Source organism: Ovis canadensis, chromosome 24 (genome assembly GCF_042477335.2).
Source record: "Ovis canadensis isolate MfBH-ARS-UI-01 breed Bighorn chromosome 24, ARS-UI_OviCan_v2, whole genome shotgun sequence".
Taxonomy (NCBI): Eukaryota; Metazoa; Chordata; class Mammalia; order Artiodactyla; family Bovidae; genus Ovis; species Ovis canadensis.
The window spans coordinates 50,824,838-50,852,503 of record NC_091268.1 but is presented as its reverse complement, the minus strand read 5'-3'; the positions used below and the strand labels follow the sequence as shown (position 1 = coordinate 50,852,503).

The window sequence follows — 27,666 nt, the reverse complement described above, 5'->3', positions numbered from 1 at the left end:
AGCTGTACATAATGTAATATTTGTTGTAAACAAAACAAAACAGAAATCCTGCTCTGTGCCTTTTTTTTCCTCACACTCCCATCGGTTGAGGAGCAAGTACATTGGAAGAGAGGCTGTGGGGGCCTCTGGGAGTGCTGGTTTCTTCCACTGAGGAAGGAAGGGCTCTTTGGCCAGCTCTCAAGAGCCACGACTGGCTTCAAAGGAAATGTAAAGAGTGGAGGACCCTGTTTTCAGGAAGTGGGTGGGAGCAGGGGGTGGGAGCCTGTGAAGTTTGTCATCTGTGCCCCTTAATGTTAAGAGCTCAGAGCTGGCTTTGGATGGTGGGTGACTCTGGCAGGGTCACCCACCGGAGTGGTGACTGCCGCCACTGGCCTTAATGGTCAGAGCTGCCTTTGGCTCTGATGGGTAAGCCAAGCATCCCCAAAGACCTTGAGACTAGAAGCCTCGGTGGCAGACACACACCTGCCAGAGCCTGCCGTACCTGGGGCCCTCTCATTCCCACTACTGTGGGCAGCCAGGCCCGTCAGACCAGAGCTGAGGGGGGTCAGGGCTGGCACAACCTGCTTCCTTGGGTGGGGGTGTCAGAAAGCCCCTGGGACTTTTGTTCGGGACAGAAGAGGGTACTGGCAGCGGCCACTGTGAGGGTGGAGACCAGGACCATAAAGCCTCAGGTGTGAGAGGCAGCCCCACCCGGGAGAGGCACTAGTGGTCAGAGGCGGCCTCAGGGAGGAAGCCACTGCCTTTCTTCGGAAGGGGCCAGCATTGGGTGGATGACGGGGAAAGAAGACCAGAAGCGAAGCCTCTCGGGGGCAAAGGGGGAGGGTTCTTCCCTCGGCCTGGCCTGGCCTGCAGCTCCTGCCAGGGCTCTGGCACCCCTCCCTTCACAGTCACCATCTTCCTGGCATTTGTTGGTCCCTGCCTCTTGGCAACCGTCATATACTTCGACACCTCTGACTGCCTGTCCCTCCCTCCTGCCCTGCCCCACCCGTGACTCTGGCTTCCGTTGTCTAGAGACCCTGCGGAGGCTGGTTCTGGTCTCTTAGAGAAGAGGAGGGTGGCCTGGCTGCCCTTTGACCACCTCCCCCTGGTCAGCATGTGTCACCTACTCAGCCCTATACACTCACCTCCACCCTGGGCCAGACACTGTCCTTCCCAAGGCAAAGGTCTCCAGGATGTTTTATATAGCTGATCCCTCCCTGGGAAGCACTCATTTCTTAGTCTCTCCTGATGTGGGCAGACCCTACAGCCAGGGCCTCACGCTCAGGGAGATGCTGGTGACCTGGATCCTGCCGATGGTTTTCTGGCTCTGGGTACCCATCACTGCCTCATCCACGGCCATTACCACATCTGTATCATTGGGTGAGTGAGACCCGGCCCTGGTCCCCAGTGGTCCTGGTGTGTGCTGGCCTCAGGCAGGGCTTCAAGGGGCTCACCTCTGCTCAAGGGATGGACACCCCGGCCATGACCTCATCCTGTCTTTGGGAGCTAAAGGGGTCACCCTGGAGACCCATGGGTGCGGAGGGAGTGGCCTGGGCTGTGCTATGTTGTGATGGTTTGCTGGAATCCACCCTCCCCAAGGGAGCTTTTTCTTCATCAGGGCGGTAGTCTCTGCCTGCCTTCATCCTGGGGGTTGCATCGGCCTAAGTGTCGGGGCAGCTCTTTCCAAATTTCATGGAGACACTGCACAGGCTGCTGGCCCTGGCCAGGAGGGCAGGAGCCCAAAGGGTGTCCAGTAGCTTCCCTCCTGGCCTGCGGAGAGCCTCAGGGGTGCCAGGGATAGCCCCTCTAGTTAGAGATCGTGGAAGGGCTTGAGGGGGAGGCAGGCTCTGAGGTCCTTGTTATAGCTTGTCATGGAGGGACTGCCCTGGTAGTCCAGTGGTTAAGACTCTGGGCTTCCAATGTTGGGGGCACAAGTTCAGTCCCTAAGTGGAGAAGCAAGATCCAGAAAGAAGCTCAGGGCAGCCAGAAAGAAAACAGACAAAAAAAACCTTGTCACCGCCGTTTGTCTGGGAAGAGACTGGTTATAAGCTGATTCCCATGAGTTCAGATTTTCTGATTCCCTAGCAACAGGGAAGCACCCTGGGGGAAGGGGTGGGAAAAGTGGGTGCTCCCGTGAGGGGCACTGGGGGAGTGAACCCAAGGTGCCAGCCAGTTGAAAGTGGCATCACTTGAGTTGAATGGGCCTGCAGGGTATGTGGTGAGGGGTCACGGTGGGTTGAGGGTGGGAGCTGAAGGTGGGGGTGTCTCTGGAAGTCTTCAAGCGCAGCCGTGAGATAACCCACATGGGAACTTAGGTCCTTAGAGGCAACCTCAGTCCACCATGCCTTGATCTACTTCCTTCTCCTCTACCAGGATGTGGTGGGGGTAGTGGCTCTGGCTGGGAGAACCTGAGGGGAGAGGGGGCAGGACTGGGGGTGTAAACTTAGTGGATTTAGGGACATTATGAAAATACATTAATTACAGACATATTAGCTCTAAGGTAATATACAGAGAAAAGGAAGCTATGGCGGGGGTCAGCCGTAGGAGGGGTCCGCCCCTCCCAGCTCCCCAACCAGAAGCTGAGGGCAATGACGATGAGGAAGGATCCAGAAGTCAGCAAGTGTGTTGCCTCTGTGCCTCCTGTCATGCCTTAGAGATCCCACCCACACAAGCAAAGACTCCTGTTGGCAAGATGCTCATAACTGTGAGGAAAAACTTCATGTTGGATCCATTAGCACACTAAGGAGTCGAAAAGCGTCTGTCCTGATAAGTGCAGACAGCTGTCAGGCGTGAAGAGGTCAGGCAAGTAGGGCCATTCCAGGGAACTCCAGGTCTCAGGACACCCCACGACCCACTGCCCCTGACTCAAAGAAGGATCTGCTATTTACAAAGACATTTCACAGCATGCAGTCTGTATGACTTTTTTTAGGAAGATTGTGAAAGGAAAGGAAGGCAGATAGGAAAGCAAGGGTCAGAGAGGGTGAGTGACTTACCTGGGAACAGTGTGACTGGTAATCATATGACGATCACCACGACCTCACTCATCTGACTCTAGGTTTGTGCTGCCCTTGAGTCCACACTGGAGGCCCTCAGCCCTCTGTAATACCTCCACCCCCCTGCATGTATTCTGGGTTCTCGGGGGGGGGGGGTTTCAGACATCAGAGCAGACACCAAGGGTGGCATCTGTGGTTTTCTTTGTTTCTCATCTGCTCCCTCTTCTGGGTTCCCCAGTTCCCACCATGAAGACTGATGAGGTCCTGGACAAGTGAACAGTAGGGACAAGGAATGCCAGCCGGAGAAAGTAGAAAAACACTGCAGGGCTATGCAGGGGAGTCAAGGTGTAGGAATGCCCTGAAGATGAGGGGCATGTGTCCGGTGGGGAAGGCGTGCTGGTGCGAGAGCATCTTCAGGCAACAGGAGCATTAAAACCTGATGGAGACACCAGAGAGCGTCCAAGGACAGAGCAGGGGTGGGTCACCCTGGTAAGACAGACATACTGAGAACCCATCTGGTTTGGCAGGAAGGGAGACCCCTTCCAGGGCCTGAGAGTGGGCTCCTGCTTATCACTCAGAATTGAACTGCTTGAGGAGACACACAATCTGACGCAGCAAGAGACTTCATTGGGAAGAGGCGTCCGGGTGCAGAGCAGTAGGGTAAGGGAACCCAGGAGGACTGCTCTGCCACGTGGCTCCCTGGCTCGGGTTTTTTGGTGATGGGATTAGTTTCCAGGCTGTCTTTGGCCAACCATTCTGACTCAGGGTCCTTCCTAGTGGCTCAGCCAAGATGGATGCCAGAGAGAAGGATTCTGAGAGATGATTGGACCTGTGGTGTCTCCTTTTGACCTTTCCCTAATTCTTCTGGTTGGTGGTGGCTTGTTAGTTCCATGTTCCTTACCAGGACCTCCTGTCATGAAATAACATGCAAATGCTTACTATGGTATATGGCCAGGTGGGTGGTTTCTGTCAGTGTCCTTCCCCTAACGCTGGCAGGAGGCCGTGAGGGTCTGTCTGGGAACCCAACTCCCCTAGAAAAGGAGAGGTGTTTCCTCTCGAGGATAGGCTGTGGAGGCACCAAGATAGATGGTTTTAGAGCCTGCGTGACTCAAGAAGCAAGAGACTTTTTGGTGGTTGACAGTGGGCTCCAGGCAGGCCTGTTGAGCTTGGGGTGAGCATGGAACTTCTGGATGGAGCTTTCCTAGAGGTCTGCGCTCAGGAAGGAGGACAAAGACAGGGACATGGTCTAGATTCTCCACTCTCCACTGCTGCAGGGGCCACAAAGTTCCTACTATGAGGACTGGAGTCATTCCTGCCCTGCAGACGCGAAGTTCCAAAGTGTTCTTAGGAAGGGTGGGGGAGGGGAGCTGCTCAGAATGGCAGCGGAGAACAGGGACTGAGTGTTTCTCTTGGAAGGACTGCCTCAGGGGCCCCAAGTGGTCCGGGGAGTTCTGGAAACTAGAAAGGCCAAAGTGGAAGCGGAAACGTTCGATGTTATAAAACTGTGGTGAAGACCAGAATGGATTTGTTCACAATAGCCAAAGGGGTAATCTAACCTTTGGAATGTAGGTGATGTAAATTTAGAGCAATTAAAAAAGAAGTGATGTTTTATGCAGAGTAATAAATTTACTCATTCTGCAAACACAGGAGGCTTGGCTCTGCCCAGGCAGGTGCTCTGAGCCAGACAAGATGAATAAGCCAGTTTATAGTCTTGTTGATTAGATGGAAACACGGGAATTAGGCAGAAAGAACCACAGCCTAAGGCTGGTGGGGAGGCTCGGCCTGGAGAGTGGCCTCAAAGAGCTAGACACAACTTAATGACTAAACGACAACTACAGTGATAGATATTCAAACACTTGAGACAATTTCAGAACTGAAAAAGCCATACATAGCTTTGGACGCAACTGGATTATTGACAACTGAATCTTCTGGGTCTAACAATTCCGAAAGTCACAACTCCTTGTAGCCTGTGCTCAGCTGCTTAATCCTGTCTGACTCTGTGACCCCATGAACTGTAGCCTGCCAGGCTCCTCAGTCCATAGGATTTTCCAGGCAAAAATACTGGAATGGGATGCCATTTTCTTCTCCACCCTGTAGCCTGAGTATGACCCTAATGCTCAAAATTGCTGGTGTTCATTGAGGGCCTACTATGTGCTAAACAGTGTTCTAAATGATATCTGTTATTTAAATTTCCCAGCAACCCTGGAAAGAAGTGCTGTTACTGATTTTCCATTTTATGCATGGGGAAACTGAGGCATGGAGACATGAACTAAGTAGTTGAAGCTTTCCATCCATCAGGTGGAGGAGTCGGGATGGGAACCCACAGCGTCAGGCTGCAGAGCCCACTTTCTTTACCACTTGCTCTAAGTGGGGGTGTCTGTGTGTGTGTATTTCTTGGGGCTGCTGTAACAAATGACCATAAACTTGGTGGTTTCAAACAACAGAAGTGTATTCTCTCATAGTGATGGAGGCCGGAAGTCTGAAACGAGATACCACCAGGATCCAGTCCCTCCAAAGTTTCTCATTGCCCCCTCTGGATTCCGGTGCTTCGTGGCATTCCTTGGCTGTGTGGCATCACTCTCGTCTCTGCCTGTCTTCTCATGGTCTTCTCCCCTGAATTTGTGTCAAATGCCCCTTACCTTTCTCTTATAAGGATGCCAGTCATGGGATTTAAGGCCCAACCTAATTCTAGAAGGATCTGATTTTGAGATTCTTAATTATATCTATACTATATTTCCAAATAAGGTCACACTCAAGCATACAAGTGTTAGGACTTGGACATATCTTTTATTGTTGTTGTCTAGTGGCTAAGTTGTGTCCAACTCTTTGTGACCCAGTGGCCTGCAGCCCACCAGGCTCCTCTATCCATGGGATTTCCCAGGCAAGAATATTGGAGTGGATTGCCATTTCCTTCTCCAGGGGATCTTCCCAATCCAGGGACTGAACCACATTTCCTGCATTGGCAAAACACAATTCAACCCTCTATACCATGATTCTGCAGCAATCAGAGCAACTGCTATCTTTTCAGGGAGGCAGTGGGCAGGGGCAGGTGGCACTGGCTGCTGATGCTAGAAAACCAGGAAGCCCATTCATTCCCCATAGGTGTGTCCAGGGCGGGGGGTTGGGGGGCGGGGCAGGGACAGAGCCAAGGTGGCTCCCACCCAGTGTCACCTCGGTGGTGACTCTGCCGGGTGGGGATGACTTTACAGAAGAGGAGATGGGCCCAAGTCACTGAGGCTGTGAGTGGCAGGGCTGAAAGTACACCCAGGGCTGAGGGACACAGCCTAGTGGTCGCCACACTGCTTCTCTTGAAGAATATTCTAGAATGAGCAGAGTGGTGAAGGCAGGCATCAGTCACCTCCATGTTCTGGAGGAAATGGAAGCTCAGAGAGGTTAACTATATGAGATCCCGGACCTGGGTAGCACCTGCCCTGACAGGTGTGCCCCCCACTCCACACTCCACCCTTCAGGACTGTTCCCATGTGTTTTGAAGATATTATAGTAGGAGGGGACCATCTTCTATCAAGACGGTGGTCTTCAGACTTGTCCCAAGGTGCTTTTGAGGGCTCTTCCTCAAGAATGTCACAGAGTGAAAAACTTGCCTGGCGAACCAGCTGCCTAACTCAAATGATTATCTTTTTAAAAAGAATTTAGTTTATTCTTATTTTTTTGACTGAACTGGATCTTCCTTGTGATGTGTGGGCTTAGTTGCCCCACGGCATGTGGGAGTCTTAGTTTGCAACCAAGCATTGAACCTGAGCCCACTGCATTGGAAGATGAACTCTTAACCACTGGACCACCAGAGAAGTCCCTAAAATGATTATGTTTTAAAGAAAGAGGCAATAAGAACTGTACACAGGGCAAGAAATTTTATCAAACCAATTTTACTTGTTTCATAGGAGACCTGGTGTCTTGGATGGCTAGTGTAACACTAAAATGACATTTTCTAGCAACACAAAAATGACATCAAGATCATTTTTGTTAAGCATTTTGACCACAAGAGTGTGGGGAATCCCAGCTTGGGAATTATTAGTGATTTTGCCTGGGTTCTCCAAGGTGCAGGGCACACCTAAGGTTTTATTTTTATAGCATATACTTTTACTGTGTTTAAACATTATATCAGGAATGCCTCTTTACGGTACAACATTTAGAAAATATAGACAGACCAAAGGAGGAAAATCTCCCTTAACCCTGCCACTCAGATAAACATTGTTAACATTTTGGTCTTTTCCCAAATAACTATTTAGATTTATTCTATGGGCCATTTCTATTCTAATGACTGATCAATATTCAATTTTATGGAATACTCTAGCCATCTAACCAGTCTCCTATTCTTCTATTCTTAGACAGGCTTTCCCCAATTTTTCGTTATAATAGATAATGATGTAATAGACATTGCTGTAAAGAAATTTTTTTAACAAAAATCTGCATCAGAGTCCTTTACTTTAGGGTTAGTAACTAGAAGAATAATCATTGAAATGGTATGACTCAGCCCATGATCCCTAAGGCACATTTTCAAATTATCCCTTAGAAATAAGATACTCAGTAAACCCCCATTAGCATCTTATTCCCCAACCAATACCAGCTGCATCGCTTAACATCACAGAGGGGATGTCATGTGATAAGTAAAGATAAATAGTATCTTGCTTTGTTTTGAAAATCTTTGCTTTCTAGTGAAGTTGACCATTTTCTTCTTGTAGGCTTATTGGCCATGTAAATTGTTCCTTTGGAGAACTTCTGTGTTTTTCCTTGGCTCAGCTTCCTAGTGGAACCCTGACCCTGACCCTGGAGGTTGAGTCTGGGAAGGACTTTGCTCAAGTTCTCTGCCACATCCTTTGGAGATGTTGTGGCCACCAGAATTTTGGGCTGGGAGGGTTCTGAAGCACTTCACCAGGGCAGGGCTGTCTAGGGGGCCTACTTCCTTTTTTAAATATTTATATTTATGTATTCATTTTATTTGGCTGGGTTGGGTCTCAGTTGCAGCACTTGGGATCTTTAGTTATGGCATGTGGGATCTAGTTCCCTGACCAGGGATTGAACCCGGGACCTCTGCATTGGGAGCAGGGAATCTTAGCCATTGGACTACCAGAGAAGTTCCCTATGGTGCCTTATCCTTGTCCCTCCCAGAAATGAGTCAAAGCCTTGGGCATAGACAGGATTGCTGCTGGGAAGATGACGGATATGGCAGAGCCTTTATCTTAAGGGTTTCACTTAGATGTTGTTGTTGTTCAGTTGCTAAGTCACATCCAAGGCTTTGTGACCCTATGGACTGCAGCACACAAGGCTCCTCTGTCCTTCACTATCTCCTGGAGCTTGCTCAAATTCATGTCCACTTAGTCAGTGATGCTATCTAACCATCTCATCCTCTGCTGCTCCCTTCTCCTTTTGGCTTCCATCTTTCCCAGCATCAGAGTCTTTTCTACTCTGCCCACTTAGATACTGAGCAGGAAAGAACAGCACAAGGGAGGAGACAAAGGGTGATTAGGAGGCAGTGGTGCCTTAGAATCTGAAGGAGATGAGAGATTCCAGGAGGAAGGGCAAACTGGTGAAATGGACAGTGATTGGGGTACTCAAGCTGGTCGCAAGTATAGTGGACATGTGTGGCAGCAAACTGGAGTAAACGGTGTGGATTCAGGAATAAAGACAAAAGAAAGCCTGTTCAGAGACTGTACCAACATGTGTCCTGGCCTTCACTGGGGCCCCCAGTGAAGGCGCTACCGTGGGCTCATTGATCATCCCCTGCCCTCACCACCCCTCCTCTCCAGGCTCTGCTCCTAATGCACAGTTGTGGCCGTGGCCTTTTCTGGACACTCTTCACTGTTGCTGAGTCAATCCAGAGCTGGCTTCACGCTCACCTTGACAGCCTTCCCTCTGCCTCCTCTGGTCTCTCAACATCCAGCTTCAATCCAAACACGTACTCTGAGCCTCCACACATGCTGTTCCCTAGACTTGAAAACTTTTCCTTGTTCTTCTCCTCTTTGCAGACCCCTTCCTTATGCTGAAAGTAAAAGCTACCTTCAGATTGTGCTTGAATTCTATCTTACCAGTTGGGTGAACTTGGAAGATATTTAACCCTTAGAGCCTCAATTCAGTTGTGAAACAGGAATAGTCACGTCTTCCTCCCGAGATGACATGAAATAACTAACAAAAAGTATCGACAGACTTTTCAGTGTTCATTAACTCCTTTATCCAAGACCTCCTCATGGAGCATCTGCTCTGGGTCTGGCTGAATATGGCAGAAATGTTTCCTCTGTTATCAGAAAGGAGCAAAGGTAATTACATACACCGTCATTGAATTATAGTGTGATACAACTACTCAAGAATTTGATAGGCAGCCAATAAATGTCACCTCTCCCCACCTCTACTCATTCTTATGATTCAGTTAGGGATCATAAATTGCCTTTATATGCTTTCTCATTCTTGACATGTCACACAAAAATAGTCTACTTTTATAACTTTAAAAGTCTGGTAAAACTTATAATACCTAAGTCCACAAAACCCTTTCTTTTTAAAGAAGGAAAGAAAAAGATAGCTTGGCTTTTACTTTCATTTTGAAGCCTTCCGAGAAAGGCAGAGGGACAGTTCCTTCCCTTCTCCTCCCCCTCCCTGTCCCCGTTGGCTTCTGTGTTCCTTAAATGGGCCTTGACGGCTCTAGAATTGCACTGGTCAGGGGGGAGGGCCAGGAGCATCCTTGAGGGGTGGGGGCCCATTTGTCCACCAGCCTGGGTTTACTCTGAGCCATGTTACAGTTTGTTTTGGGTTGACTAAAGCCCTCAATGTATACTCTCTCTCTCTTTCTGATCCTTCCTATACCCAAGACTCAAGGATGCCCCCACCTCCACCCTTGGCAGCCTCTCAGCTCAGCCCCTTCTCTTTCCCTTGGTAGGCAAGTTGTTGTTGTTCAATTGCTCAGTCATGTCGAACTCTTTGCGACCCCATGGAGTAAAGCATGCCAGGCTTCCCTGTCCTTCACTATCTCCCAGAACTTGCTCAAACTCATGTCTATTGACTTGGTGATGCCATCCAACCATCTCATCCTGTCATCCCCTTCTCCTCCTGCCTTCACTCTTTCCCAGCATCAGGATCTTTTCTAATGAGTCAGCTCTGTGCAAGAGAACTGGACCAAACAAACATATCTACTGACTTAAAAACAACCAAGTAATCTTGTCAAGTTTTTTTCCATTAATTTAGAATCCTACAAACCATAGGCATTATGGCACCTTTGACTTGAACTGCCTTAATCAACGATTTGATATCACTTTCCCCCTAAAGTTCTGATGAAAGCTCTGCAAAGCCAGTGATCCAGAACCACTGGTGTGAATGACATGTCTTCACTAGTGGTCCACTCCCATGGCCTCCAGTCCTGGTCCAGCTCCAGGTTTCGCCCTGAGACTGTCTGCCTCTTTAAGGACCCTCTGAAAATGGGAGCATCTGGGATGGTAGAGGGTGCTGCTGCCCTGATGGCTTCCACTGTCCCCTCTGCCAGGGGCCAAAGACCACCTTCCTGAGAGATGAGAAACATGCAGCCCCAGGGAGTCTTTGCAGAGGAGTGGGGGACTGATAGGAGGGACGAGAGGCCGCATTCCCTGACCCCTCTAGGAAGTTTCCTGTACACTATCCTGTGGAATTCCTAATAAACCCTAGATTTATGGTGTAACTGTCTCAAAGATCCTTTCCATATTTGATCTGATTCACTTTACAGGCACAGTGAAGAGGAGCCAGGGGTTATAGTTCCACCTTACATAGGAAAATAGAGTTCCACATGTACAGCCACAGGTTCTAAGTGGCCCAGAGAACACAAAAGAAGCCCTCCAGCCCCAGGGTGTAAGCCCAGCTCCCATTATTAGAGAGTTGCAACTCGTTGAGTGGGCTGTGGGACCAGGGTGGGGGCAGAGCTTACCTGGGCAGTTGTGATGAATACAGGACAGCCAGGTAGAGGTGGCAGCATTCCAGTGGAGTGGCTAGACCCTGTGTAAGTGTCTGGAGAGAGAGGACAGGCGGTGAATTGTCCAGGGTAACAGCTCTCCTATTCCTTCAGGGTCAGTAGGAAGTATTGGGGTAGAGGAGGAACCTCAGATGTAAAGGATGGCAAGAGAGGCTTGTCTGACTAAGTACTGGCCAGAGGATGGGAGGGGATCGTGTGGCCTGCAGATCACAAAATGTGAGGGGCAAAAGGAATGTGCAGGGGGCATTTGTGTGAGTACAACTATCTGCTAGAATTTATGCCAGATACCCAAGGAGACGCGCATGTCCCAGGGTGCCCAGGGAGGAACGCACAGGCAATATTGGGCAAAAGTATACATATATACTTGAAGTGGAGGCATTCTCAGTTCAAGTGTTTGCAGATGACACTATGGATTGAGAAAAATGACATATAGGTAGATGTGTGTGTGTATATTTATGTATGTGTGAGTACATATATATAGGCCTCCCTCGTGGCTCAGCAGCAAAGAATCTGCTGCAGTGCAGGAGTTGCAGGAGATGCAGTTTCCATCCCTGGATCAGGAGGAGGACATGGCAACCCACTTCAGTATTCTTGCTGGGAAAATCCCTGGGACAGAGGAGCCTGGCAGGCCATAGTACATACGGTCACATAGAGTCAAACACGACTGAAGTCATTGAGCACGCACACATGTATATATATGTGCGTATCAGTTCAGTTCAGTTCAGTCGCTCAGTCGTGTCCGACTCTGCGACCCCATGAATCGCAGCACGCCAGGCCTCCCTGTCCATCACCAACTCCTGGAGTTCACTCAGACTCACGTCCATCGAGTCAGTGATGCCATCCAGCCATCTCATCCTCTGTTGTCCCCTTCTCCTCCTGCCCCCAATCCCTCCCAGCATCAGAGTCTTTTCCAATGAGTGTATATATATATGTGTATATATGTGTGTGTATATGTATATATATATAAAATAAATATATGTATATATATAAATCTGCATGTTTATATAATATATATATAAACATACAGATTTGTCAAAATCCACAGCCACAGCCATAACTAACAATTCAAGTCATAAATCACAATCAGCTCCCAGAACATTAAAGAAAGAAGGTGAAGTCACTCAGTCATGTCCGACTCTTTGTGACCCAATGGTCTATAGCCCACCAGGCTCCTCAGTCCATGGGATTTTCCAGGCAAGAATACTGGAAAATAGTGGGTTGCCATTTCCTTCTCCAGGGGATCTTCCTGACCCAGGGATCGAACTCAGGTCTCCAGCATTGCAGACAGACACTTTACCCTCTGAGCCACCAGGGAAGCCCAGAACATTAGCTAGAGATATTAATATCTTGCTGTATAAAAATTTCTATATTTAACAGAAGAGACCAAATTTCTAGATTACCATTGGTAAATTGTTCAAATCTACAGATGCCCTGACACTTCCTAAACCCTTGGAAAGGAAAGCCATGCTTCAGTGTAACAGACTGACCAGCTATGTCCCAGGCAGCCTGGACAGACTGCCACTAAATGCAATAACAAAATCATAGACCATAGTAGTGTCATCTCTGAGTTTTCCCAACTCATGATGTTCTCTACAAACATCTCAACCAAAAGTGCCCCCACAAATCCTAGTGACACCCACACGTCTAGGGTGATGGACCATCAGCCATATTGACTAGAAGGCAATTCATTTTTCCTAAAACAATCTAAGAATTATCAAATCTTTCAGTTCTGTCTGCCTCCTTAAATACCACTGATAATATAAAAGCTTCAGTATATTCTGGTCCTGGTGAATCGGGCAGCACTCAAGACTCTAGACACACAGTGACAACATTCAATAAAGACACTCTCTACACACATTTCATATTTGTTCAAAATAATAGTCCTTTGAAGCTGAATACATCAAAGATGAAAATAAAACTGCATCCCTTTCAAATCTTGACAAACTGCAACTTCTTTTATTTCAGGGACGACAACAACAGATTACACAAATATTTCTGCTAACGGCACAGTCCCTAAAACTTCCACCACGACTTCCGGTTCATCTGAATCTTCAGTCTCTTCTGCAAGTTCTCTCACCACTTCTGGTTGGTCTGAATCCTCACTCTCCTTTGTGGGTTCGCACACCACAGACCTTGGGACCCTTACTACCACACCTGGTCAGTCTAAATCTACAGTGTCTTCTGAGGGTGCCAAAACAACAATCCAACTGAGCTACACCACAACATTTGATCAATTGGAATCCACAACCTCTTTGGAAAATTTCCATATCACATCTGGTCAGCTTAAATCCACAGTCTCTTCTGATGGTTCACTTACCACAGTCCTTGAAATTTCACCCAATACTTCTGGTCAGTCTGAACCCACACTCTCTTCTGAGGGTTCCCACACCACAGTCCATGGGAGTTCCATCACCTCTTCTGGTCAGTCTGAATCCATAGTCTCTTCTGGAGGTTCACACACCACATCTGGTCAGTCTGAACCCACACTCTCTTCTGAGGGTTCCCACACCACAGTCCATGGGAGTTCCATCACCTCATCTGGTCAGTCTGAATCCATAGTCTCTCCTGGGGGTTCCCACACCACATCTGTTCAGTCTGAATCCACAGTCTCTTCTGAGGGTTCCCTCACGAGAGTCACTGGAAGCTCAACTACCACATCAGTTGTGTCAGAATCCACAGTGTCTTCTGAGACTTCCCACACCACATCTGGTCAGACTGAATCCACAGTCTCTTCTGAGGATTCCCCCACCACAGTCCCTGGGAGCTTCACCACCACATCTGGTCTGTCAGAATCCACAGAGTCTTCCGAGGGTTCCCAAACAACAGTCTTACTGAGCTCTACCACCACATTTGATCAACCTGAATCCACAGTCCCTTCTGGGAGCTCGCACACTACATCGGGAAACTCTGAATCCACAGTCTCTACTGAACAGTCCCCCGCCACAGGGCCTGGGAGCTCCACCACCACATCAGTTCTGTCAGAATCCACAGTGTCTTATGAGAGTTCCCACACCACATCTAATCAGTCTGAACTCACAGTCTCTTCGGAGGCTTCTCCTACCACAGTCCCTGGGACTTTTATCACCACCTCTGGTCAGTCTGAACCCACGGGCTCTTCTGAGGCTTCTTCCACCACAGTTTCTGGCAGCTCCACCACCACATCAGTTCTGTCAGAATCCACGGTGTCTCCCGAGAGTTCCCACACCACATCTGATCAGTCTGAATCAACAGTCTCTTCTGAGGGTTCCCCCACCAGAGTCCCTGGGAGCTTCACCACCACATCAGTTCTGTCAGAACACCCAGTGTCTCCTGAGAGTTCCCACACCACATCCGGTCAGTCAGAACCCGCACTCTCTTCGGAGACTTCTCCCACCACAGTTTCTGGCAGCTTCACCACTTCATCAGTTGTGTCAGAACACACATTGTCTCCTGAGAATTCTCGCATCACATCTGATCAGTCTGAACCCACAGTCTCTTCAGAGACTTCTCCCACCACAGTTTCTGGCAGCTCCACCACCATATCAGTTCTGTCAGAATCCACAGTGTCTCCTGAGAGTTCCCACACCACATCTGATCAGCCTGAATCCACAGTCTCTTCTGAGGCTTCTCCCACCACAGGTTCTGGAAGCTCCACCACCATATCAGTTCTGTCAGAATCCACAGTGTCTGCTGAGAGTTCCCACACCACATCTGGTCAGTCTGAATCCACAGTCTCTTCTGAGACTTCTCCCACCACAGTTTCTGGAAGCTCCACTACTGTATCAGTTCTGCCTGAATCCACAGACTCTTCTGAGGCTTCTCCCACCACAGGTTCTGGAAGCTCCACTACCGTATCAGTTCTGTCAGAATCCACAGTGTCTTCTGAGAGTTCCCACATCACATCTGGTCAGTCTGAATCCACAGTCTCTTCTGAGGCTTCTCCCACCACAGTTTCTGGAAGCTCCACTACTGTATCAGTTCTGCCTGAATCCACAGTCTCTTCTGAGGCTTCTCCCACCACAGTTTCTGGCAGCTCCACCAGCATATCAGGTCTGTCAGAATCCACAGTGTCTTCTGAGAGTTCCCACACCACATCTGATCAGTCTGAATCCACAGTCTCTTCTGAGGCTTCTCCCACCACAGGTTCTGGCAGCTCCACCACCATATCAGTTCTGCCTAAATCCACAGTCTCTTCTGAGGCTTCTCCCACCACAGTTTCTGGAAGCTTCTCCACCGTATCAGTTCTGTCTGAATCCACAGTCTCTTCTGAGGATTCCCCCACCACCGTCCCTGGGAGCTTCACCACTTCATCAGTTCTGTCAGAACACACGTTGTCTCCTGAGAATTCCCACACCACATCTGATCAGTCTGAACCCACAGTCTCTTCAGAGACTTCTCCCACCACAGTTTCTGGCAGCTCCACCACCGTATCAGTTCTGTCAGAACATACATTGTCTCCTGAGAGTTCCCACACCACATCTGGTCAGTCTGAATCCACAGTCTCTTCTGAGGCTTCTCCCACCACAGTTTCTGGCAGCTCCACCTCCATATCAGTTCTGTCAGAATCCACAGTGTCTTCTGAGAGTACCCACACCACACCTGATCAGTCTGAATCCACAGTCTCTTCTGAGGCTTCTCCCACCACAGTTTCTGGCAGCTCCACCACCGTATCAGTTCTGCCTGAATCCACAGTCTCTTCTGAGAGTTCCCACACCACATCAGATCAGTCTGAATCCACAGTCTCTTCTGAGGCTTCTCCCACCACAGGTTCTGGAAGCTCCACTACCGTATCAGTTCTGTCAGAATCCACAGTGTCTTCTGAGAGTTCCCACACCACATCTGATCAGTCTGAATCCACAGTCTCTTCTGAGGCTTCTCCCACCACAGTTTCTGGCAGCTCCACCACCATATCAGTTCTGCCTGAATCCACAGTCTCTTCTGAGGCTTCTCCCACCACAGTTTCTGGAAGCTTCTCCACCGTATCAGTTCTGTCTGAATCCACAGTCTCTTCTGAGGATTCCCCCACCACCGTCCCTAGGAGCTTCACCACTTCATCAGTTCTGTCAGAACACACGTTGTCTCCTGAGAATTCCCACACCACATCTGATCAGTCTGAACCCACAGTCTTTTCAGAGACTTCTCCCACCACAGTTTCTGGCAGCTCCACCACCGTATCAGTTCTGTCAGAACATACATTGTCTCCTGAGAGTTCCCACACCACATCTGGTCAGTCTGAATCCACAGTCTCTTCTGAGGCTTCTCCCACCACAGTTTCTGGCAGCTCCACCTCCATATCAGTTCTGTCAGAATCCACAGTGTCTTCTGAGAGTTCCCACACCACATCTGATCAGTCTGAATCCACAGTCTCTTTTGAGGCTTCTCCCACCACAGTTTCTGGCAGCTCCACCACCATATCAGCTCTGTCTGAATCCACAGTCTCATCTGAGGCTTCTCCCACCACAGGTTCTGGAAGCTCCACTACCGTATCAGTTCTGTCAGAATCCACAGTGTCTTCTGAGAGTTCCCACACCACATCTGATCAGTGTGAATCCACAGTCTCTTCTCAGGCTTCTTCCACCACAGTTTCTGGCAGCTCCACTACCGTATCAGTTCAGTCAGAATCCACAGTCTCTTCTGAGGCTTCTCCCACCACAGTTTCTGGCAGCTCCACCACCATATCAGTTCTGTCAGAATCCACAGTCTCTTCTGAGGCTTCTCCCACCACAGTTTCTGGAAGCTCCACTACCATATCAGTTCTGTCTGAATCCACAATCTCTTCTGAGGATTCTCCAACCACAGTCCCTGAGAGCCTCACCACTTCATCAGTTCTGTCAGAACACACATTGTCTCCTGAGAGTTCCCACACCACATCTGGTCAGTCTGAATCCACAGTCTCCTCTGAGGCTTCTCCCACCACAGTTTCTGGCAGCTCCACCTCCATATCAGTTCTGTCAGAATCCACAGTGTCTTCTGAGAGTTCCCACACCACATCTGATCAGTCTGAATCCACAGTCTCTTCTGAGGCTTCTCCCACCACAGTTTCTGGCAGCTCCACCTCCATATCAGTTCTGTCAGAATCCACAGTGTCTTCTGAGAGTTCCCACACCACATCTGATCAGTCTGAATCCACAGTCTCTTCTGAGGCTTCTCCCACCACAGTTTCTGGCAGCTCCACCACCATATCAGTTCTGTCAGAATCCACAGTCTCTTCTGAGGCTTCTCCCACCACAGGTTCTGGAAGCTCCACTACCGTATCAGTTCTGTCAGAATCCACAGTGTCTTCTGAGAGTTCCCACACCACATCTGATCAGCCTGAATCCACAGTCTCTTCTGAGGTTTCTCCCACCACAGTTTCGGGAAGCTCCACCACCATATCAGTTCTGTCAGAATCCACAGTGTCTTCTGAGAGTTCCCACACCACATCTGATCAGTCTGAATCCACAGTCTCTTCTGAGGCTTCTCCCACCACTGTTTCTGGCAGCTCCACCACCATATCAGTTCTGTCAGAATCCACAGTCTCTTCTGAGGCTTCTCCCACCACAGGTTCTGGAAGCTCCACTACCGTATCAGTTCTGTCAGAACCCACAGTGTCTTCTGAGAGTTCCCACACCACATCAGATCAGTCTAAATCCACAGTCTCTTCTGAGGCTTCTCCCACCACAGTTTCTGGCAGCTCCACCACCATATCAGTTCTGTCAGAATCCACAGTGTCTTCTGAGAGTTCCCACACCACATCTGATCAGTCTGAATCCACAGTCTCTTCTGAGGCTTCTCCCACCACAGGTTCTGGAAGCTCTACTATCGTATCAGTTCTGTCAGAATCCACAGTGTCTTCTGAGAATTCCCACACCACATCTGATCAGTCTGAATCCACAGTCTCTTCTGAGGCTTCTCCCACCACTCTTTCTGGCAGCTCCACCACCATATCAGTTCTGTCAGAATCCACAGTGTCTTCTGAGAGTTCCCACACCACATCTGATCAGTCTGAATCCACAGCCTCTTCTGAGGGTTCCCCTACCACAGGCCCTGGGAGCTTCACCACCTCATCAGTTCTGTCAGAATACACTTTGTCTCCTGAGAGTTCCCACACCACATCTGATCAGTCTGAACCCACACTCTCTTTGGAGACTTCTCCCACCACAGTTTCTGGCAGCTCCACCACCACATCAGTTCTGTCAGAATCCACGGTGTCTCCTGAGAGTTCCCACACCACATCTGATCAGTCTGAACCCACACTCTCTTTGGAGACTTCTCCCACCACAGTTTCTGGCAGCTCCACCACCATATCAGTTCTGTCAGAATCCACAGTCTCTTCTGAGGCTTCTCCCACCACAGGTTCTGGAAGCTCCACTACCGTATCAGTTCTCCCTGAATCCACAGTCTCTTCTGAGGCTTCTCCCACCACAGTTTCTGGAAGCTCCACTACCATATCAGTTCTGTCTGAATCCACAATCTCTTCTGAGGATTCTCCAACCACAGTCCCTGAGAGCCTCAGCACTTCATCAGTTCTGTCAGAACACACATTGTCTCCTGAGAGTTCCCACACCACATCTGGTCAGTCTGAATCCACAGTCTCCTCTGAGGCTTCTCCCACCACAGTTTCTGGCAGCTCCACCTCCATATCAGTTCTGTCAGAATCCACAGTGTCTTCTGAGAGTTCCCACACCACATCTGATCAGTCTGAATCCACAGTCTCTTCTGAGGCTTCTCCCACCACAGTTTCTGGCAGCTCCACCTCCATATCAGTTCTGTCAGAATCCACAGTGTCTTCTGAGAGTTCCCACACCACATCTGATCAGTCTGAATCCACAGTCTCTTCTGAGGCTTCTCCCACCACAGTTTCTGGCAGCTCCACCACCATATCAGTTCTGTCAGAATCCACAGTCTCTTCTGAGGCTTCTCCCACCACAGGTTCTGGAAGCTCCACTACCGTATCAGTTCTGTCAGAATCCACAGTGTCTTCTGAGAGTTCCCACACCACATCTGATCAGCCTGAATCCACAGTCTCTTCTGAGGTTTCTCCCACCACAGTTTCGGGAAGCTCCACCACCATATCAGTTCTGTCAGAATCCACAGTGTCTTCTGAGAGTTCCCACACCACATCTGATCAGTCTGAATCCACAGTCTCTTCTGAGGCTTCTCCCACCACTGTTTCTGGCAGCTCCACCACCATATCAGTTCTGTCAGAATCCACAGTCTCTTCTGAGGCTTCTCCCACCACAGGTTCTGGAAGCTCCACTACCGTATCAGTTCTGTCAGAACCCACAGTGTCTTCTGAGAGTTCCCACACCACATCAGATCAGTCTAAATCCACAGTCTCTTCTGAGGCTTCTCCCACCACAGTTTCTGGCAGCTCCACCACCATATCAGTTCTGTCAGAATCCACAGTGTCTTCTGAGAGTTCCCACACCACATCTGATCAGTCTGAATCCACAGTCTCTTCTGAGGCTTCTCCCACCACAGTCCCTGGGACTTTTATCACCACCTCTAGTCAGTCTGAACCCACGGTCTCTTCTGAGGCTTCTCCCACCACTGTTTCTGGCAGCTCCACCACCACATCAGTTCTGTCAGAATCCACGGTATCTCCTGAGAGTTCCCACACCACTTCTGATCAGTCTGAACCCACAGTCTCTTCGGAGGCTTCTCCCACCACAGTCCCTGGGACTTTTATCACCACCTCTAGTCAGTCTGAACCCACGGTCTCTTCTGAGGCTTCTCCCACCACAGTTTCTGGAAGCTCCACCACCGTATCCATTCTGTCTGTATCCACAGTCTCTTCTGAGGATTCTCCCACCACAGTCCCTGGGAGCTTCACCACTTCATCAGTTCTGTCAGAATACACATTTTCTCCTGAGAGTTCCCACACCACATCTGATCAGTCTGAATCCACAGTCTCTTCGGAGGTTTCCCCCAGCTCAGTCCCTGGGAGCTTCTCCACCACTTCAGGTTTGTCAGAATCCACAGTGTCTTCTGAGGGTTCCAAAACAACCGTCCTACTGAGCTCAACCACCACATTTGTTCAGTCTGGATCCGCAGTCTCTACTGAGGCTTCTCCGACCACAGTCCCTGGAAGTTTTATCACCACATCTGATCAGTCTGATTCCACAGTCTCTTCTGAGGGATCTCCCACCACAGTCACTGGGAGCTTTATCACCACATCTGGTCAGTCTCAATCCACAGTTTCTTCTGAGCATTCCCCCATCACAGTCCCTGGAAGCTCCACTTCCACAACAATTCTATCAGAATCCACTGTCTCTTCTGCCAGTTCCCATACCACATCTGTTCAGTCTGGATCCACAGTCTCTTCTGACGCTTCTCCCACCACAGTTCCTGGAAGCACCATCACCACATCAGGTGTGTCAGAATCCACAGTGTCTTCTGAGGGTTCCCTAACCACCCTCCTACTGAGTTCCACCACCACATTTCATGAATCTGAATCCACAGTCTCTTCTGAGAGTTTCCACACCTCACCAAGTCAGTCTGAATCCACAGTCTCTGAGGGTTCCCCCACCACAGTTTCTGGAAACTTTGTCACCACATCTGGGCAGTTTGAACCCACAGTGTCTTCTCAGGGTGCCCACCCCACAGCCCCTGGGAGCTCCACTTTTACTTCTGTTCAGTCTGAATCTACAGTTTCTTCTGAGGGTTCCCTCATCACAATTCCTTTGAGCTCTGTCAGCGCATCTGGTCAGTCTGAATCCACAGTCTCTTCTGAGGGTTCTCACACAACATCTGGTCAGTCTGAATCCACAATCTCTTCTGAAGGCTCCCACACTGCAGTCCTTGGGAGCTCCACCACTACTTCTGGTCAGTCTGAGTCTACTGAATCTTCTGAAGGTTCCCTCACCACAGTCTCTTGGAATTCTACCACCACGTCTGGTTGGTCTGAATCCATTGTCTCTTCAGAGAGTTCCCACACCACATCTGGTCATTCTGAATCCACAGTCTCTTCTGAAGGTTCCCTCACCACAGTCCTTGGGAGTTCCCCCGCTCCTTCTGTTCAGTCAGAATCCACAGTCTCTTCTGAGGGTTCCCACACTACAGTTCTTGGGAACTTTATCACCACATCTTCTCAGTCTGAATCCACAATCTCTCTGGATGGTTCCCATGCCACAGTTTCCATGCCCTACCCAACCACTTCTGGTCTGTCCAAATCCACAGTCTCCTCTGAGGATTCCCACACCACAGTCCCTGGAAGCTCCACCACTTTATCTGGTGGGTCTGACTTCACAGTGTCTTCTGAGGCTTCCCTCACCACAGTCCTTTGGAGTTCCCCCACTACTTCTGGTGGACCTGAATCTACAGTCTCTTCCGAGAGTTCCTATACTGCAGCCCCTGGGAACACCATCACCACATCTGATCAGTCTGAATCCACAGAATCTTCTGAGGGTTCCTACACGACATCTGGTCAGTCTGAATCCTCAGTGTCTTCTGCAGGTTCCCACACCACGGGACCTGGGAGCTCTACCACTACTGGTCTGTCTGAATCCACAGTGTCTTCTGATGGTTCCCATACCACAATTCCCTTATCCTCCCCAACCACTTCTGGTCTGTCTGAATTCACCATGTCTCCTGAGGGTTCCCTCACCACACGCCCTGGGAGTTTTGCCACTACTTCTGGGTGGTCTGCATCTAGCGTTTCTTCTGAGAGTTCCCACACAGGAGTTGCTGAGAGCTCTACATCCCCATCTAGCACTGGAGAGATATCTTCCGGCTCATCTGGTTCAGTACAGTCTACCACTTCTGTCACTCAGAAATCCACAGATCACAACACAATATCTGATTTTTCTCAAGTCACGGACTTGCCTACATCGACAACTTCTCAAGAGGATGGAAGTCCTGTGTCCACTTCAAGTCCAGCTGAATCCATTACCTCCTCCTCTGGTGATGAAGAAAGGACCACGTATTCTACTCCTGAAGCCACTGTGTCCACAATAGTCTCAGCACCATCAACAGATACAGTCTCCTCTTACACCTCAACATTTTATATACCTTCAAACTCTGAGGGACTTTCTACCACTACCTCCAGGACTGGACTCAGTACAACAACAATTACTGAGATATCCTCTGTCCTTTCAACCATTTCTGAATCTTCTATGTCAGCTTCCTATCCCAGCCATAGTAGTAGCCTAGCTTCCTCTTCAATTCCCAGCCTGCTGTCTACCACCCCCTCTGTCTCCACACAGACAATCACAGGCCTCACAGAGGGACTCACTCTTGCTACTTCCACCCCTGATTCATCAAAACCCACAGGCACCTTGAGCAGCACTGTTACTGCAGGGAATGAAATTTCTGCTTCAACATCAAGGCCTGGAGAATCCTTAACCACTTCCACTGGTGATGGACACATGACCACATCTTCTTCTCTGGGATCCACTCTCTACACCAGCTCCTCAGATGGGTCCTTGCCATCATTCTCTACCCATTCTTTGCACAGTACAAATGGTGCAAGTCCTTCCTCATCAAGCCCCAGTGAGACCTCCACCCACACCACCACGACTGCCAAAGAGGAGTCGACTTCTGGTTTTTCTTCTTCTGTGGCCTCCACTTCACCTGGCTCCACTGGAACTCTAGTCCCTGGATACCGTACCACTTCAACCCTGCAACCCCTGTTCACTAGGACACAGACAACTGTGAGGACAACCCACTCTTCAACTATGACACCATGTAAGTCTGCTTGCATATCACTCTACGGGCTCCTCCTGCTCGTCTCCCTTATCAGCTAATCCATTTTGTCCTCCCTGTGGTCTTGTTCCACACTTCCAGTACCATCTTGTTGCCAGTATACATCATCCAAGGGGATGGCGTGCCTGTCTTTTGAGTTGTAGGACTCTTGATTTCTTTGAGTGTCCTCTTTCATCTCTTGCTTCCTTCCATTCTGTTGTTCCTTTTCCTTTCCCCACTATCTCCTGGGGATTGAAATGGTGGCAGAGGGCTCTCAGTTACAGCATGATTATCTAGTCCCATTTCCATCTTTCAGTGCAATGTCTAAATGATGGGACTTGGAATGAGAGTTGGTGCTTTGTGTCTTGGGCTTCCATGGTAACCTCTGGAATGTTCTACCTCTTTGCAGTGCAGTGCTACAATAACGCCACTTGGAATGGAAAAGAATGTGTCTGTGCCCAAGGCTACTTTGGTTACCAGTGTAAAGACGTCAGGGAATACTTTTTCATAGGTAAAGACCTTTTTTTTTTTTTTTTGGTAAAGACCTTTTTTGAGACTTGTAGATCATTTCCACATCCCTTAACCATTCAAAATAGGAGGGCAACATTGGAAGGTTCATTTGCTACCATTGGCTAATTGTGCAGGTCAAGGAGAAAATGTGACTTTCACCCAGGCCAAAATGCAGGTAGAGCATGGATTTCCTGCATCCCACTTCGAGGAGGATGAGCCCTTTTCACTAGTTAACTTGCCTCTCTCATCTGAATGATCACCTGGTGCCCTCCAGTCAGGTCTCACTGAATCAAGATTCTGACCAGTAGCTCCTCCTGGTATTCAGAGACAAGGGGCAGATGTTTCAGCTACTACTACCTGCCTTTTGAGTTTCCGTCTGCCTCCCTACACACTTTGTCCTCTCCCACAAAGCCAACAAATGAAGAATTAGCCATTCCTGGAAGGCATTACTGTGAGGTTGCTGTCTCATGCATAATATGTCCTGTTTCCATAGAGACCCCCCAAAAAATCAATGCCACTATAGACCTGAGAGTGAAAGTGACTAACAGGAATTTCACAGACGACCTAAATGACAAATCCTCTGATGCATACAAGAACTTCGTTCAAGTATTCAAGAGTCAGGTAAGAGGAGAGGAAGCCTAGATTCCCTGATGTGAATCCTGGAAGAGGGGACATCCCTGTGCACCCCCTTCCTTCTTTCCTACGGGTGGGTGGCATCACTGACTCAATGGACATGGGCTTGGGTGGACTCCAGGAGTTGGTGATGGACAGGGAGGCCTGGCATGCTGCAGTTCATGGGGTCACAAAGAGTCAGATGTGACTGAGCGACTGAACTGAATACAGGGACTCCTTGGGGAAAGGAGGTTCTGAGGGACTGCCCCCAGCACAGAGAACAGGGGCTGCTGCACGCTCCAGGCTTCTATGAACTCAGCTGTCTTGTTTCTTTCAGATGGATAAAGTTTACAGGGGCAACAACTTTCCCCAATACAGAGGCGTGAATGTCATAAGACTGCTGTGAGTATGGGGGTGGGAAGGTTTATAGACTGTGGGAAGCTCTTCTCTCTTGCCTGCTCTCCTGCCTCCTCCTATCATAAATGGTTAGAGTATCAGTACCTGGCTGGGTTAAAAAAACCCAGGGCTCTGAGACCATGCGTCCGTTCATTCAGCATTCATCCACTTATCAAGCTAATATTGGAAGTCCACCCTGTGCTAGGAGCTGGGAACATTGGGTTCTGCTCTTCATGGTGCTTAGAAGGGCAGAGCACAGGTAGCTAGCGTTATGGTGGTTATGATAACTCAGTTACTGAGGTTAGAGTTATGATAAGAGACACAAGGTACGGAGGGAGAGGTCCTGAATGCAGGGCCAGTGAGACTGAGGGAAATCTTCCTGGAGGAAGTTACAGCTAAGCTGAGGCTTGAAGGATGAGGAATGGGCCAACTAGAGGCAAGGGAGGGGGAGAGTGTTACAAGAGGAAATCCATGATGTGCCTACAGGTAAGAGAAAGGAGCGCAGACTCTAAGAACATAAAGCACACTTGGCTTCTTAAAGACAAAGGGGCTGTGGTGGGAGAGGAGGTTGGAAAAGTGACACGTGCTCATTTACATGTGAAGCATCGGCAGTTGTGGCCCATGTGGCAGAGTAAATGCTTTGCACTGCAGACCGTGCAATCTGTTTTCAGGGTTGAGAACGGATGGACAGAGGAGGGAGACGATAGTAGCCTGGGCCTGAGAGGTGTTAGTAAAGGAAAGTAGTCCAGTGTGAAAGGTCTTTCAGAGGCAGGACCAGCAGATCATTGGATTTTGATGGGTGTTTGGAGAAAAGGAGGAATGATATCAGATTTCTGGGCTGCTGGGAGTGTGGGTTGCCCTTGGCTGAGATGAGGAACATAAGGAGCAGGACGATAGAAGAAGATAATGAGTTTGACATGGGTCTTGTTAAGCCTCAAGTGTCTGGGGCCCAGCCATGTGGAGTGATAGAGCAGCTGGTTGTCAAATGTATGATAGTAAGGGTCTATAGCAAAGACATCGGCATTGATGTCCCCAGATAGGCATCACTGGAAGCTGGGGGAGTAGACCAGATGGCTGGGGCAATTGTCACAGCATGGAAGTGAAGCTGTCCTTGGGCAGAAGCATGGGAAACATCCATATTTAACGGATGGTCAGGAGAAGCAGAGCTCCCAGAGAAGAATGGGAAGAAGCAAACAGAAGGGTGACGAGGGAGCCTGGGGCATGTCAGTTACCAACATATCAAGAACCCATGGTGCTCCATAACCCAGCATCCTCCACCCAAACCCAGCCTCAGCCATGGTCTCTGTCTCCATTCTGACTCAGGATTTTGTTGGGTTAGGTCCTCCTGGGTCCTGCTTCTGACTTCTTTGTCACAAGGACTGTGGGTAGTGATGGACCTTGTCTCAGGAGCTCTCTGCTCAGAGCATTGCTGACCATCTAACCAGAAGCTTCTGGGTTGGAATCCAACATTTCTAAAGTGCCCTCATGTTTCTTCATACCTAAAAGTTTACTTATTTGGTTTTCAGAATACAGTCCGTTAGCTTCTGTCTTAAATTTTTAAATTTAAAACATTTTCATTGTGGTGAAATACCCATAATAAAAAATCTGTCATTAGCCACTGAATTCACCCTGTTAAGTATATGGTTTAGCAGCATTAAGTAAATTCACATTGTTGTACAACCACCACCACTGTCCATCTCTAGAACTTTTTAATTCTATTTTTTTGGGGGGTCTTCATTGCTGTGGGGGTCTTTCTCTAGTTGAGGCAAGCAGGGTCTGCTGTCTCATTGTGACCCATGGGCTTCTGATTGCATGACTTCTCCTATTGCTGAGCATGAACTCTTGCACAAGCGAACTTGAGTAGTCTCAGGCTTAGTTGCCCCACAGCATGTGGAATCTTCCCAGGCCAGGAAGGACCACCAGGGAAGTCCTCCAGAACTTTTCCATCTTCCCAAACTGAAACTCTGTACCCATTAAACAGTAACTCCCAATTCCCCCTCATCCCACCTTTGACAATCACCTGCTGCCTTCTGCCTCTATTCTGAGTTTGATTACTTCAGGGATCTCATGTACTCATCCAGTATTCATCCTTTTTTGACTGGCCTATTTCACTTAGCATAATGTCCTCAAGGTTCATGCATGTTGCAGCAGGTCTCAGAATTTCCTTTCTTTCAGAGACTGAATAATATTCCATTGTATGTAATATTCCATTGCATCTTGTTAATCCAGTCATCCGCTGACGGGCACTTAGATTGATTGGTTCCACTGTTTAGTTATGAATAACATGGCTATGAACATGGGTGTATAAATATTTCCTCCTGCCCCTGCTCTCAATTCTTTGAGGTGGATACCCAGAGGTGGAATTGCTGGATCACATGATCATCCTATATTTCATTTTTTGAGGAACCATCATACTGTTTTCCACAGTAGCTGTACCAGTTTGCTTTCCCACCAGTGATGCACAAGGGTTCAATTCCTCCATGTCTTTGCCCAACAGCCTCCATTTTTAGGAAAGAATTTCACCCATTGGTGTATATTGTAATCCCAGGCTTATATTGTAGCCTCTCTAGGTTGTTAACTGCTGGAGGGAAGAGTCTATATTCTGTCCTGCCCCTAGGTCACATGACTATTTGTTTCTCATCACCCTTCTTGTTTCTTGGGCCCCATTTGCTGGGAGGGCAATAAGGGTTGACTGATGACTCCTGGTTCCAGTCCTGGCAGCATTGTGGTGGAACATGAAGTCATCATGGAGGCCAACTATACTTCCGGGTACCTGGAGCTGTTTGAAAACCTCACTAAGATTGTAAAGGCCAAGATTATGAATGAGACCACACAGCTACACGGGAATTCTAAAGACTGCAAAAGTAAGCCCCCCGAAAACCCCTTGATGTTGGTGGTGAAAGGATGGGTAGGGCCCCTTAGGGAGGTCTCAGGCCCACCCCCATCCCGCATCTCTCATCTCTTCTGGAACTCCAGAGACCTCCCTCGAGGAATCCAGAGGTCAAGCCTGGGTACCTTCCCTATAATCTGCGCTGCTCCCGGCAGCCCCTCTCAGTCCCGGGCTGAGGTGGTCAGCAGCCCCAGTGACCCCCTCAGAGCCAGCTCACAGCCTCAGCTGCATCTACTAGTCTTGGCCACAGCAAGGAGAAAAGGGGAGGCTGACTACCCCCAGTGGGCAGTGGGAGGCATATCTGTTTTGCTCTTTCTCACCACCCTGGGCAGATCTCTCACTTCTGTGCTACGATGAGACGGCCACCATCGTGAACCCCGTGAAGGTCGGCTTTGACCCGCAAGGTGAGCAGCTCCATGGAGAGTGGATGGTAAGCCTGCGGGGTGGGGGAGCCTAGGGACGGGTTCATCTGGCTGACGCTTCCTGCCCGCCCCCCACCTGCCCCCAGAGCAATGCACTAAGAATTCTCCGAAGGAATTCTCCCAGTTCTACTACATAGAGGAGCTGGATGGGAAGCTGGCCTGTGTGACCAAGTGCACTCCAGGGACGAAGTCGGAAATGGACTGTCACCACGGCACGTGCCAGCTGCAGCAAAGCGGCCCCCGTTGTCTGTAAGTGCTTGCTCCCTCTAAGGCCAG

At 49.2% G+C, this 27,666-nt stretch overlaps 1 protein-coding gene across 1 annotated transcript in view; it reads left to right on the top strand.

The window, feature by feature from the left end:
- LOC138428883 (mucin-12-like) overlaps positions 1 to 27,666 on the top strand; it is a 57,366-nt gene that overhangs the window by 25,932 nt on the left and 3,768 nt on the right. The window contains exons 4-9 of the mRNA XM_069569810.1: positions 22,970 to 23,071; positions 23,564 to 23,691; positions 24,020 to 24,084; positions 26,791 to 26,942; positions 27,301 to 27,372; positions 27,477 to 27,639. Of these exons, the coding sequence (XP_069425911.1) occupies positions 22,970 to 23,071; positions 23,564 to 23,691; positions 24,020 to 24,084; positions 26,791 to 26,942; positions 27,301 to 27,372; positions 27,477 to 27,639 (682 nt within the window). The remainder of the gene's footprint in view (positions 1 to 22,969; positions 23,072 to 23,563; positions 23,692 to 24,019; positions 24,085 to 26,790; positions 26,943 to 27,300; positions 27,373 to 27,476; positions 27,640 to 27,666) is intronic.